The 15,601-nt window shown below is 34.0% G+C and overlaps 1 protein-coding gene across 1 annotated transcript in view; it reads right to left on the bottom strand.

Annotated features, from left to right (window-relative positions):
* Cdk14 (cyclin dependent kinase 14) overlaps positions 1-15,601 on the bottom strand; it is a 554,426-nt gene that overhangs the window by 292,731 nt on the left and 246,094 nt on the right. Inside the window, exon 6 of the mRNA XM_077796699.1 lies at positions 13,866-13,960. Within this exon, the coding sequence (XP_077652825.1) occupies positions 13,866-13,960 (95 nt within the window). The remainder of the gene's footprint in view (positions 1-13,865; positions 13,961-15,601) is intronic.

Genomic DNA, 15,601 nt, shown 5'->3' with positions numbered 1-15,601 from the left:
GAAAGAATGTACATTAATCTAAAACATTATGCGATATTAACAAAATATTCATGAAATTCAAGAAATAATAGAAACAATAATAATTTTTAAAAGTAAATAAGATTGAATAGTCATTCTAATGAAATGCTTTTATCAAATTACTGATTCTGAACACTGAGCAGAAGTTTTAACCATTTCATTTTGTCTGATATATAATAATACATACTTTTTTACTTCGAGTTGAATTTGCTAATGATTTTTTCTCCAATTACTTAAAGACCTAAACAGACTTAATGTGCAGGTAATTGGAATTATTGATCATCTTCATGCTGATCTTGGATACTTTTACAAATTGCAACTTTTATACTTTAATCAAAGCTTTTCTCTAGCTTCTCCAAAGTGATCATTATTGTCGCTTTTATTACACTTAATGCATCATTGTCCTGCTTCTCCCACCCTTTCAAATGTGGGCAGTTTTTAAAGACCTTGTTTTCTTATGAAATATGACAAATTTTCTGTATAGAAATAACATGAGAACTATGTTCTTTTCTTTCCAAAGAAATTGTCTTTTCATTATTATTCTATCTTCCCTCTGATAATATTAAATGTTTATAGATTAGAAATTTTAAAATAAAGTGAGAAAAATAATTAAAATTTAAAAATCCACAGAGGTTTGTAAAGTAGTCTCAAAACAGTGTGCTCTCTGGTGGAATGTACTCATAACTTTGTTTTTATGGATAATCAGGCATGATTATTATGGATAATCATAGCGAGTTAAAAATCAGACATCTTAGACCATGTGAATCAAATACTGAATTATGATTCTGAGTACCTAATAAGAATGGCAAAAACAATAAATAAAGTTGAACTACGGAGAATATAGATATGATATAAACAGAAAGAAATAAAAACGACAAGATTGGGCTGAGGTTGTGGCTCAGCAGAGCGCTTGCCTAGCACATGTGAGGCCCTGGGTTTGATCCTCAGCACCACATGAAAATAAATAAATAAAATAAAGGTATTGTGTCCAACTACAACTAATATATATATATATATATATATATATATATATATATATATATATATAGAGAGAGAGAGAGAGAGAGAGAGAGAGACGACAAGATTTCAGTACCCAACACGATAGCGAACATAGATTTCAAAAGGAGTGAATGAAACCATGATTCTTTATTAGATGTGGAAAAGTCATTAGGGGAAAGGACAGAAGGAGTTAATAGCTTTTGCTTACCAATTAAAGAAAATAAGAAATTCATAAGAGAGCACTCATTGAAAACCAGTCTGTTGCCTTTTCATTTCTTTAATTTCTCCTCATGGTTCAGCATTCTATCCGACACTGCCTGTGTGGTTCAATCATCCACAATGCTTACATCTGTTCGTATTTGGTACTTGGTTCTGGACAACCTCCCTCTTTGGAACATGTAATCACAGTATTACACTAAATAGCTAGTTCTTCATATATGAAACAAAAACATCTCTGAACCCCTTTCATAAAAAAAAGTCTATGAGTCAAATCTAGTTTTCCAATTGTTTTCACTAAAACACATTTGACACATGTAGATCTGGCACAATAATTTGTATCTCAAATGGCTCATGGGGGTTTTCTAGTTTAAATCAAAAGGCTTCAATCTCTTTTAAATCAAGGGCTTCATATTTGCACCTCTAGAAACTAAGGATATTCACCAGCAAGAGAAAGGTCTATATATTCTAGAGGAAAAAAGAATAAATTAATGAATGATCAAGTGAATAATGATAATAAGTTGCATTTCCATCTCCAAAAATCATGCCAAATGGTACAATTTTATGTGAGCTGCAAAAACATGGACAGTTTATTGCTGCATAAAGCTGGTGTGACCTGGATTGACAATGGACTCAGGAAATAATATGATGCAGTCACTGGAAAGGGAATTCATAGGGACTTTTGACATCTGAGCCCAAATTTCTTCATCTGCATGGGGAGGGAACTTATCCCTATATCAGGATTTCAGTTGGAACTACGTGAAATAAAACACCTAAGTTATACACATTTCAGTGCAATGCATGGAGTACAGGTTAGGAACCTTTACTACAATATTTCTCATGTAGATCCATTCATCCTCTACTCGAATATTTTTAATGATCAGGTGCTCATTATGTATGCTTCCAGACACTGAATTTAATTTAAAGAAAACAAAGCATTTGAACATTCTTCCCAGGACTAAGCTAAAACCAACCTCCTCGAACTCTCACACTTGGTTTCTTGTCCTTTCTGGAATATATATGCTACTTTTCCTCTAGTAAGTCATTAATTCTCCTGAATAATCCTCTCAGTACCTTTACTGGGGCCATCTTGCCATCCTATTGATCCTCTTTAGTGTATACTCCAGTTTCCTTCAGTTTCTGTCAAAAATACCCCACTCATAGATGGGGCATGAGTGCAGAGAAAAGTAACAGTACCACTCTCTTGCCGGGTATTTACAATATCTTCTGTAGTAGTCACATCTTGGTATTAAGTCACACTGAGTCAAATAAATTACTAGTCTTTTTTACTGAATTATTTTTAAGTTAATTTTCTCCCACCCTGCTTTTTCTATATTAGGCTAACTGCCTTTTTTTTCAATATCAAATATATTGTTTTACATACCCCCACAGCAATTCATCTTGTGGGTTAGACTCAACATTTCATCAGATTCTTTTCTGACCCTTGATTCCATCACCCAGAGTGTTAATTATGGCTCTCAGCTATGACACATACACAAATAGGTCAAACAGATCATCACTATGCCTTCATCTGGGTCATTAATAAAATATCATGTAGAATAAAGTCAAGGACAATACCCTCTAGCATACCCCAACTGACTTTTCTCCTCCCTGATGTCAACTCATTAATCAATAGACTTTGAGCAAAGTTGTTCAACCAAAGATAAACTAATAACAATCTTCTAACTGGGTTTCATTTCTATTCTGTTTTGAAGGAACTTATCAGGGTCCCTGGGAAAAAATTTTCTAGAATCAAGGAAAAATACTTTCTTACATAAAAGAATGAAGATTATTAGAACTCAAAGTCTAGATATGTAGTTTCTAATTTCACTAATACTCTAAATTAAGCTTATATATCTACAGATGCAGAGATTTGTTCCCCCCAACTTTTATTTATTAATTTTTTACTTGTTGTTTTTAGATATACATGACAGTAGGGTGTATTTTGACATATTATACATACATGGAGTGCAACTCATTCCAATTTTGATCCCATTCTTGTGGTTGTACATAATGGAGAGTTATACTGGTCATGTATTCATTAATGAGCATAGGAAAGTTATGTCCAATTCATTCTACTGTCTTTCCTATTCCCAACCCCCTCTCTTCTCCATTCCTCTTTGTCTAATCCAGTGAATTTCAACACTCACCCTCCCTACCTTGTGTTGTAATGGGTTGGCATTCACACAACAGAGAGAACATTCAGCCTTTGGTTTTTTGTGATTGGCTATTTCACTTAGCATGATATTATCCATTTCCATCCATTTATTGACAAATGCCATCATTTCATTCTTCTTTATGAATAATATTCCACTGCGTATACATACTATATTTTCTTTACCCATTCATCTGTTGATGGGCACCTAGGTTGGTTCCATAGCTTAACTATTTTGAGGTGAGCTGCTATAAACATTGATGTGGCTGTATCAATGTAGTATGTTGATTTAAATCCTTTGGGTATATGCTGAAGAGTGGGATAACTGGATCAAATGGTGATTCCATTCCAAGTTTTCTAAAGAATCTCCAGACTACTTTCCTGAGTGGTTGCATCAATTTGCAGTCCAAAAAGCAATGTATAAGTGAATCTTTTCCCCCTAAATCCTCACCAGCATTTATTATTACTTGTATTCTTGATAATTGCCATTCTGACTGAAGTGAGATGGAATATCAGTGTAGTTTTTATTCGCATTTTTCTAATTGCTAGAGAGGTTGAACATTTTTTCATATATTTGTTTACCATTTGTATTTCTTCTTCTATGAAGTGCCTGTTCAGTTCCTTTGCCTTTTTACTGATTATATTATTTGGTTTTTTTCTTGCCCCACCACCTTTTTAAAACCAGCATTACTCTTGCCTATCTGCATTTTTGATGATTTCTCAAAGGGATCATAAGCAATGGATCCATGAGTATGCCCCCTGAAATTTATTCCACACTGCATTTCTAGTCATTTATCTGGGACTAGATAAATTCTCTAGTCATTTATCTGGGACTAGAGAATTAAGCTATTCTAGTAGATGTTTAGGAAATAGTTCAGGGAACCAAGAAAAGCATGCCTTTTATCTGAAAATATTCCTTATGGTTAAAAAAATCCTTGCTTTATGAACCTAGATGGGAGACAGGACCCTCCACCATTACAAAAGCTAAGATACTAGATACTTCCTCAGGGTCCAATTTAGTCAAAACATGACATGAGATTTTTTCTGTTAACCAAACACAAGCAGTCCAGATTCCCCTTAAAAGGCAAACCCCCCAAAGCAATGAGAATGTAGAGGCCATTTGACATCATTTGAAGGCAGGCAAGTGAAGCCAATGTCCAGTTGCAACATTCCTGGTGGCAGGAGGGTACTCAGCAGACAGCTCTATGGCATGATTTTGTCTCTGGTTCAGACTGTCCAAACTCACACTGTTCCTGCCCATTTTTAAAGTCTTTCTAGCAGGGCTGTCACACATATGATATCACCTCAGTAAATTTTCTTATTAAAGCAGGCCAGGAGAATTTCTGTTGCTTGCTATGGAGATTTATGACTGACACTCAGAGAAGCCAGATTTCTTAATGCTTTTGACAACTAGGTATCTCTAACTATGCCATTATCTGAGGCCTGCTCTAACTACCTGCTATGGAGTCAAATTTGTTCTAAATCTTCTACTTGAAAGACCATTTGTGTTGGTAGAAACAAATAAAGATTATATTTAGAAAATTACACATAGAGAAATTAAAAATAATTAAAAATGAATAAAGTAGTTCTTTCTCTTGCTGCTTGTCTTACATAGTAAACTCTTCTTTTTCCTGTTCCAGGTGTCTCTCATTCATACAAATATAGTTGATAAGCACCTACAATGTGCCAGGTACTACTCTAGCAGAAATTAGAGAAGCAGATTTTGCCACTGTGACACCCAGTTCATTGATCTCTGAGTATCAAATATAATAGTTTTATCTGAAATAATGAATAATTTCCTCTATAGAGACAGATCCTTTTTAAAATCCTTTGCTGACCATTCCTTATTACTTGGACCCTTAATTTTGTAGTGTTATACTGTTCAGTCCATGGATCTTTCTTCCCTTCTGTATATCCATTTACCCATATAATGCCCTACAAATTGACTGATGCATGACAAACTAACCCAAGACTTAGTAGCTTAAAATAATAGCCATTATATTATTTCTCACAATTCTGTAGGATAGGAATTCAGAAAAGAAATAGCTGGAACAAATTATCAAGGCTCCACATGGTCTATGAGAGTCTGGAACATGTCTCTAACCTCTACCTAAATGCTTTTTCAGTCCTGTGTCTGGACCTTGGCTAGTCTGGCTGGGTAAACTGACTAAGGTCCAATTTCTGGAACCCAATTTCACCCTGACTACTGGGTTCTCAGTTCTCCTCCAGGTTGAATAGGTCTCTCTTTCTTTCCAAATACTCTTTCTAATAGACATCAGGAATTCTTTACCTGCCTGGTCAGAACTCTCAAGAGTGCAAAGCAGAAACTGTAAAGGTTTTCCAAGCATTAGGCCCAGACCTGGCACAAAGTTCCTTTCAACATTTTGCTTTATTGGGTAGATAAGTCAAGGACAGTAGTATTGAAAGGCAAAGCTCATTTAAGGGAACCAATGTAACAATTAACAAGCTTAGTAATCTCATTCAGTCCCCTGGTTTTAGATGTTTATAGTCCAGACAATTTCCAAATCTCTGTCCTGGACCTCTCTCCTAAATACTAGATTCTCATACCCAACTGCTTTTGTCACCTGCACTTCATATGCAACAAGCATCTCAAACTTCAAGGGTTGAAAATCAAATTTTAATCCACTGAAGTTCTATTTGTCCCTCACCATCCCTCACCCCCATCATTGTGTGTTAGCATGTGCATATCAGAGAGAACATTTGGCCTTAAGTTTGGGGGAATTGGCTTATTTCACTTAGCATGATATTCTTCAGTTCCATCCATTTACCAGGAAATGCCATAATTTCATTTTTCTTTATAGCTGAGTAAATATGTGTATACATACCATATTTTATTTATCCATTCATCTATTGAAGGGTAGATTGGTTCCATAGCTTAGCTATTATGAATTGTGTTGCTATAAATATTAATGTGTCTGTGTCACTATGGTATGCTGATTTTAAGTCCTTTGGGTATATGCTAAGGAGTGGGATAACTGGATCAAATTGTGGTTCCATTCCAAGTTTTCTAAGGAATCTCCATAATGCTTTCCAGAGTGGTGACACCAATTTGCAGTCCCACCAACAATATATAAATGTACATTTTCCCCACATACTAGCCAACATTTGTTGTTATTCGTATTCTTGATAATTGCCATTCTGACTGGAATGAGATTCAGTATAGTTTAAAATTGAATTTTTCTAATTGCTAGAGATGTTGAGCATATTTTTCATATATTTTTTGACCATTCATATTTCTTCTTCTGGGAAGTGTCCATTCAATTCCTTTGCCCATTTACTGATTGGATTATTTGGTTCTTTTTTGCATTCTTTTATATGTCCTGGAGATTGATGCTGTATCTGAGGTGCAGGTGGCAAAGATTTTCTCCCATTCTATAGGTTCTCTCTAATCTCTTTCAGTGGATTAGACAAAGGGGAATGAAAGGAAGTGAGGGGAGATGGGAAATGGAAAGACAGTAGAATGAATTGTACATAACTTTCCTATGTTCATATATGAATACACTAGCAGTGAACAACCACAAAAATGGGATCCTAATGAGAATGTTATACTCCATATAGTCCATATATATAATATGTCAAAAATATACTCTACTGTCATGTGTACCAAAAAAGAACAAATTTAAAAAGAAAATCGAGTTTTATCTTCTCCATACTGTACCTCTTCTAGTTCCTGATGAAAGCTCCACTATTACTGTTGTCCAAGCCTACGGTTATTTTTGACTCTTCTTTGTCTCTCAAATCACACATCAAATATTATCAGCTCACCCATAAAAATAAATCCAGAATCCAAACACTTACCCACTCTCCTTTGCTAACATCATCATCTTATTCTTAAATTATGCTGCTACAGCCTCCTAATGGGACTCCTGTTGCAGAATTTGTCCATATAGACCCAATTAAAATGTAAATCAGATCAGATCATTTCTGTGCTTGGCACTCTTTAGCAGCTTTCCACCTCATTCTGAGTTAAACTGAAACTTGGTAAAACAAAGATCTATAAGGAAAACACAATCTGGACCCACAAGTATGTTGGATTTTCTCTTCCTCTTGTTTTCCTGGCTCTCTCAGTTCCAGCCACAGTATCTCTACTGACCCACAGCCTTTTGTCTGGAATTTTCTCTTACCAAATTTTCTTCTTTAGATTTTTACCTAAACACATCCAGCTTCTCAAAGAGGCCTACCCTGATCACCGCCATTTAAAGTTGCATATGCATGTTCATGAGCACACAGGTTTAATCTCATGAGAACAGAAAAATACTCAATTGCCCCCAGATAGTTTAATCTGGAAATTAGAATATTAATGGAAAGCTATAGTTTTTCAAGAACAGATGTGATGTAAAATCAAGCAAATTAAAGCATTCGTCATAGATTTGGAAATCAAAATGCATGAGGCAGAGAAATTACATAGCTAGGTAAATTCTGTGGCCGAATTTAAAGTCATAATATAACTTTCAGCCTCCTGGTCCATATTACACATATTTCAGATCATCATATAAAACTATGAAGACATAAACACAGCAACCTCCAAGGTGAAATGGAGTAACAGAGGTCTCAGGTACAGGGAACTGGGGCTTTAGTTTTATTTCATCCTTTTAAGTTAGCTGAGTAATTTTAGTAAATCTGTTTAAATTCTCCAAGCATTATTTTTTCTCATCAAAAAAATGCTGTATAAAAATGTTTACCCTACATACCTCAAAGGGGTAAGATAGAATCTAACAGAATAACATTTATGAGAGTGTTTTGATGAATATACATACAGCTCTTTAAAACCACCTAATTGGATGTCTGAAGAGCCAAATACCACTTTATATCATTTTTGGTGATGGCTTATTTTTTAATAGAGAATATAAGATTTTTTTCATTAGTTTACAGCATAGAATAAGAAATAAAATGATTTGTTCCTAACAATACCATGATTATCTGTGAGTTTGTTGATGTTTTTATTTTTTACAGCTTTACTGAGGTATAATTAATATAAGCAATTTACATATATTCAATGTATACAATTTGATGAGTTTAGACATATGCACACACTATTATGCCATCACCATGAGCAAGGTAATCAAGATAAGAAATGTATCTATCACCTCCATTTCTTGTAGCCCTTTTCTTTTATTTTTTTGGTGGTAAGGACACTTAACATAAGGTCTACCCTCTTAGCAAGTTTTTAAGCCCACAATATAACATATTGCTAACTTTAGGTACTATATTGCACAGTAATCTCTAAAACTGATTCATGCTGTAAAACTGATACTTGATACCAAATGAACAACTTCATTTTTCCCCCTCTTCCCTCCTGTCCTGGTAATCACCATTCTATTTTGCTTTTCTTTTTATATGTAGGTGTTAAATATGTAATGAAAAATGATGCTCCACAAGCTTTGCTCTTTTGTAACTTAAGACAATACAATACTTGTGACCTTAATGGCAACATATTTACATAATCATGCTTACTATTAACATTCTCATTTCCACATAAGGAATCAGTCTCAAAGTTTTCAGCCTGGTATTAAATAGGATAATGCGGCACTCATTTGTCTTTGAGAAAAAAAAAAACCCATATATATATATATATATATATATATCTCCATAAAAACTTCATATATTATATATTTAACCATATTATACATACACACACATTTGTGTATGTAAATATGCACACAAACTAAATCTGTTTAAATAGTGGGAGAAATTGTTAACACTTTACAGGAAAATATATTCTACAGTCAATAATTCTGCTGTATTCTGGATTTCTCTCCCAAGAGATGTGAGCAACCTGGGGGCACACTGCCCACCATGTCCCCAACCTTGAAGCCTACAGATTGTTATATCTACACACTGTAGAATGTGTAAGAACCTAAATGTCTGGGTATTTCAGAAACTTTTCACAGTACTTAAGAGAGAGCCTACAATATCCTCTGAATCACTTTAATAATGACCTCTGAAGTCATTTCCTTGAGTATTCTTCCACATCACTAACTTTTCATTACTTATTTCATTATTCTGATTCTCAGAGGCTTTTATAAAACCTAAAATGTCATTCATGGAAATAACATAAAAGAGCTAGCATTTGAATTCTCTTTTAAAGCAAAGAACAGAAGTGTATTTATACTGTGTGTACATTATCATAAATAAGAATCCTTCACTTGGTGAGTCTCATATTGCACAGGTATCTCAGAAAGCCCTTGAAAACTTAATTAATTCTGAAGCCAAAAGGAAAAATCCAATTGTGCTTAATAGATCTTATAATATTTTGCTCTCCCTTCACATTTGGGGTTTAATGGGCACAAGGTATTGATTTTTCCTACACTGTTTAAGTTGTTATCTTCCCTCCTGTTATCTTCAAAAAGAGGTGATATGAATTATGTGGATCTACAAAATCAACATTACTTAGAAAATAATATTTTGATGTTATTTTCATTTGTAAATATTAGAAAATAATATTTTATTTTAACAACTTTAGAACATGGTAATAGCACCATTAAATTTTCGAGATTTTAGATTGAAATAGTGGATACTGGTTTTAGAACTTGCTACAAAGTTCTATTTTTACATGTATGTATACATATTTAAGTACACCCCTATGGGGCAATACAGTAACTTAGAAATTTGCTTTATGGAAATTTAAAACACATTTTGCAATTGAAATAAAAGTTTAAATGGTTAGGTTTTTGACCAGGTGGCAAGCCTTGTCTGTACTGTAAAGAAGTTTAACTTGTTTTTTGTTTGTTTGTTTGTTTGTTTGTTTTACTTTGTTTTGTTATTTGGTAATGGCGATTGAACTCAGGGGCACTCAATCACTGAACCACATCCCCAAGTTCTACTTTGTATTTTATTTACAGACAGGGTCTCACTGAGTTGCTTAGCACCCACTCATGATCCTCCTGTCTCAGCCTCCTAAGCCACTGGGATTATGCAGAGTAACGCAGAGTAAGGGAAGGCTGTGGAAAGAAGAGGAAAGCTTTCTTTCCCTCTTCTGACCCAGGGCTCCTCTAATTTAACCTATAAAAATCAATAGGAAATATATTCCAATTAGGATTCAAATTAAGAATAGCCCAGGTCTATCTTGCTTACACACTGTAAGACTCTCTTAACCCTTAGGTTTCTCCTTCATAAATTGGTGACAGTCTTAGCTCCATGTGCTGTGGAAAACACCATGTGTCATCATGAACAAAAGCCCTCAGCCCAGTGCCCCTGCACAAAATCCAATAAATCACAGTTGTTGACTTTCTTCAGTTTGGTGGTCACCCTCCCAAACATTATTTCACTCCACCCTATTCTTTCTCTCCCACCCATCATCCCAATACCACAGTGCCTCACCACCACCCCACTCTCCCTACTAAGATCTGCTCCATTTATTGATTGGGTTATTTGTGGGTTTTTTTTTTTTTTGGTGTTAAGATTTTTGAATTCTTTATATATCCTAGTGATTAGTGCTCTATCCAATGTGCAAGTGGCAAAAATTTGTTCCCAAATTGTAGGCTCTCTATTCACCTCACTGATTGATTATTTTGCTGAGAAGATGCTTTTTAGTTTGAATCCATCCCAATTTTTGATTCTTGATATTAATTATTGCACTATAGGAGTCTTATTAAGGAAGTTGCAGCCTAATCCAACATGATGGAGCTTTGGGCCTACTTTTTCTTCTAATAGATGCAGTATCTCTGGTTTAATTCCTAGATCATTAATCCACTTTGAGTTGAGTTTTCTACATGGTGAGAGATAGGGGTTTAATTTCATTTTGTTGCATATGGGTTTCCAGTTTTTACAGCACCATTTGCAGGTAAATGGATGGAGTTGGAGAATATAATGCTAAGTGAAGTTAGCCAGTCCCCCAAAACCAAATGCTGAATGTTTCCTCTGATTTAAGGATGCTGTTTCACTATGGGGGTCAGAGCATGGGAAGATTAGATGAACTCCAGATTGGGCAAAGGGAAAAAGGGAAGGGAAGGGAAGGGAGGGACCATGGGAGTAGGAAAGACTGTGGAATGAGATGGACATCATTACCCTAAGTACATGTATGAAGACACGAATGGTGTGACTGAACTTTGTGTACAACCAGAGATATGAAAAAATGTGCTCTATATGTGTAATATGAATTGTAATGTTTCCTGCTGTCATATATAACAATTAAAATTTAAAAAAATGAAAAAAATAAAATAAAATAAATCAGCAGTGTAAAAAAAAATGTGTGAGAGAGAGATATATCTGCTCCAATTCCCAAAGCATTTCATGTTTCAAAATTACTTCCACCTTCCACTATGAAACATGGAAGAAGAAAAGGTGGAGTTTATCTCTCCTGGATGCTGTGAGGAGAACAATCTGATTCATTCATTAAAGTATGTAAGAACCGTAATTCTTTTTGAAACATAAAATATTTCTAAAGTACAATCAATTGGAAAATAGTAAGAAAATAAAAACTTTGGGCCTTACTCAGGGAAGTTATTTTTGTTCTAGACAACTGCCACATAATCAGGCTAATATTGCTGAGGAGTCTACACCTTCCCTACCCTGCCTGGCAAAACTCAAGATCCTCTAGAGACCAAAGCTCTTCTTTTCACAAAAATTGGATTTCAGAGACTCACTGAAACATCTAATACTTAAAATAAACAAAAATCAAACTGACCAATTTCAGGCATAGCAGCCAACGGTGCTTCACAGGAAGGAGCAAAAGGATAGAGATAAAGAAAATAGGAAAAGGAAGCCAAAAAGAACAGGCAAGAAACAGGAAGGGAAGGAAATGGAGAAATGAAGAGGCAGGGGCATCATAAGCCATGAGTGGCCTATCTTGTCTCACTTTCTAAAACTATGAGCAACAATATTTCTTACTTCCACACTTCCACATTAGGAATGAAATGACACTAGAAGAACAATGCATAGTGCAAGCTATTATGAGGCTGTTTTAAGAAGACTTAGATATCTGTACAACAATTGGGACCAGGGAAGATCTCGCTCATACAAAGAAAAATGATTGCATTTCAAAGTCAGTCCTAATCAGCAAATACTGCAACATAATGAATTTCTTCACTTATTTTGGCATGTCCACAAAATATAAAATCACCAAATGAAATTCAACTTGACAGGCACAGTTTTTACCCTCACAAATAAATTCTGTTTTAAGATCCGGGGGACATATTTTCACATTACTGCTGTCAGTTTCTTTATCAATGTTACTGATTTTGATGCCCAAACTATTTTTTTTCCTTTTAATTTAAGTGTACAATTTGAAGGAGGTAATAAATACATTTTAAAGTATCTTTTCTGTGGAAAGTTAGTTAGAATAGTTAGAAAAACTTAGATTTCATTGAGAGATGTAAACTAAACATACTGGAAAACATAAATCAAAAGTTCCAAGTCTAAATCAGCTGAATACATTATTGACTCCAAATCATGGATTAAACAAAAGAAATTATATTTGCATTGATGTGTGAATCTGCATCCATTCTTGGTAGCATGTAATATATGCAACTGCTCAGCTCTAGCTGTCCTTGTAGCCACATTACCATATTATTCAAATGTATCTATCATTTATATGTAAATAGACAAGATGAATGGCTTCTTCATAAGACAACAATTTTAAAATGACAAACAGACACAGGCAGACATTAGCAAGATAAAAATGTTTCAAATATTCATTCTTTTACATTTCATCAGGAAAAATGGAAAGTATTTCAATTTTTTTTTAAAAAAAGTATTGTGGCAATTACTAAATGGAATCTTAATATATTCACAATACCAATAGCTATTCTTCTCAATAAACTACACTGATGTCATTTGTATCTTATAAATTACATGTTCTCAGATCCATCTGTGAAAATTGGGATGTTAATTATCATGGTTACGTTCATGATTCCACAGTTAAATGCTGAAGTAGTGCTACACAAATACCATATGTTTTTCCAAGGGAAATGAAGAAAGATTAATTATGAGTTCAAGTCCAAGTCTTCTAGCAATAATACTCTCAACACAATAAGATCATTACATTGTGTGCTAGGCAAATTGGATGCCTTAATTAATAGTTGAAATTCCAACTGAGTGGGAAAACTTTGAAACCTAAATTGTAAGTAACAAGCTTTCTTTAAAAAAAAAAATTAAAAACCTTCATAAGGATGCTTTTGTGAAACCAAGTTATAAGCCCAAAAGAAAGACACTTCCTCTTTGAACTTCCTTTGATAGTGATAGTTTCCTGTTGTTTAATCCTGTTTCATAAACAAAAATTACAATGTATGCTAGTAACAAATAAACTATAAATAGTTGATATGTCACACAAATATTTAAGGTAACATTTTTAATGTATTCAAAGATGTCTTATAGAGCTGCTATTTTATGCAAAATTATGTCTCAAATGCTCATATGAAATATCCACTTCAGTATGACAATGAAAAAACAAAACCTTATGATAAAACTATAGGAATGTTGTTCATATCTTAAAGGTCTGAACTCTTATTTTCCTTACCACATATTCAAAGACCAGGGTCAGGGTCTCCTTGGTATGGATGATGTCATGAAGCAGCACTATGTTCGCATGTTTTAGTCCTTTTAACAGAGAAGCTGTAAAATAAAAAGGGCAGAGAGACAATTCATCAGGGCTAAGAATCAACTAATATGTTGCATTATCACATTGGCCCATTCTCAGATAAATGGTATTTATTTTCCCATGTTCCAAGCCCAAAACCATAAAAATTCAGAATCATGGGATGGAAAAAAAAGGACTTCATTTAGATCAAACCCACCAATTTTATCACCTGCCATTTGTTACTAATCTCTGGTTAGGTTCTATAATGTTCAGAGAATGTAGCTGGTTTGATTTCAATTTTTAAAAATTTTCAAGGTGTGTTTTACTTAGGATTGTTTACTAAGGATGTGGCTTACCTTAGCATATTTTCCATGTGTATGAAATAAGTATTCTGATGCTAGGTGGAGAGTCCCATAAATGCAGCTAGATCCTGTTGTTTCACGATGCTACTGAGTTCCTCTAAATCCTTGCTGCTTTTCTGAATAGTGATACTGAGAAATATTGATGTTCCCAGCTGGACTTACCAGTTTATGCTTTGAGTTCTCTAGTTCTTTCCTTTTTACATTTTCAAGCTCTGTTGTACACTGGATTCACATTTAAGATGGCTGTCTTTTTACGAATAGACCCCTTTATCAACAATGTTGTTCTTCATTCTTGGAAATTTTTTGCTCTGTATCTGCTGTTTTATGTTAGGATAGTAACCCCAATTATTTTTTAATTAGTGTTTACATTGTGTGTCTTTTATGAGCCCTTTTCTATTATTCTACCAATTTCACTATATTTGAAGTGAGCATTTTACAGACAGCATATAGTCAGATCAAGTATCTTTTAAAATTCATTCTACCAATCTGTGTTTTAATAGATATTTTAGGCTATTTGGATTCAATATAAATATTAATATGTGGGGTCACCTATTATTTGCATTTGTTTTTCCCATGAGCACCTTAAGATTCAGTTTTCATTTCTGATTTGATTTTGTCTTCTATATTTCTCAAGAGTTCAATTAACTCATTTCATTTTGGTTTTGACCATTTCCCTGCTTAACTTTTGTATGTCCAATTCCATGTGGGTTTTTGTTTGTTTGCTTGAAAAATCCTCAAAGGATAAATGAGAATATTAATTCATATTACAGTGCTATTTATGTTTTTTTTTTTAATTTCATGGTGATCTTTAAGAAGTTTTTATCAGCTAAAATGCATAGATTCCTATTGTCTAATTCTTTATTGCAGTTTTGTATAGATGTGGGCTACTTTATTTGACTCCTACTTATCTAGAGGATAAGTAGGTTTCCTAATTTGGGAATCCTCCGGCTAGTAGTGTTAACAATTTCCCAACTTGAGCAAGGAAAACCTAGTCCTGCCTCTTGAATCCCATTCCTTCTCCCATTCCTTTGATTAAGAAATGAGACAACCCTGACCCTGATAATCAGGCTCTTTCTAATATTGCTCAGCTTTTTATAAAAAACCAGATGAACAAAAAATCCTTCAGATAAAAATTTCAGTTTCTATGAACAATATCACAAAAAAATATAATTGAACATTTTTTTCTTCTTTTGAAATATATCCCTCAAATATATTGTTAAAAATTGAGCTTTGGGGTTAAAGACATTACTTATTAAATTTGGGTAGTGTATTTAGTCTTCATTCTTCTAATTCTACATAAAAAATTATAAAAAG

This window comes from Urocitellus parryii, chromosome 3, assembly GCF_045843805.1.
Source record: "Urocitellus parryii isolate mUroPar1 chromosome 3, mUroPar1.hap1, whole genome shotgun sequence".
Classification (NCBI taxonomy): Eukaryota; Metazoa; Chordata; class Mammalia; order Rodentia; family Sciuridae; genus Urocitellus; species Urocitellus parryii.
Note: the sequence above shows the minus strand (reverse complement) of the source record. Positions and strands in the feature narration are given on the sequence as shown.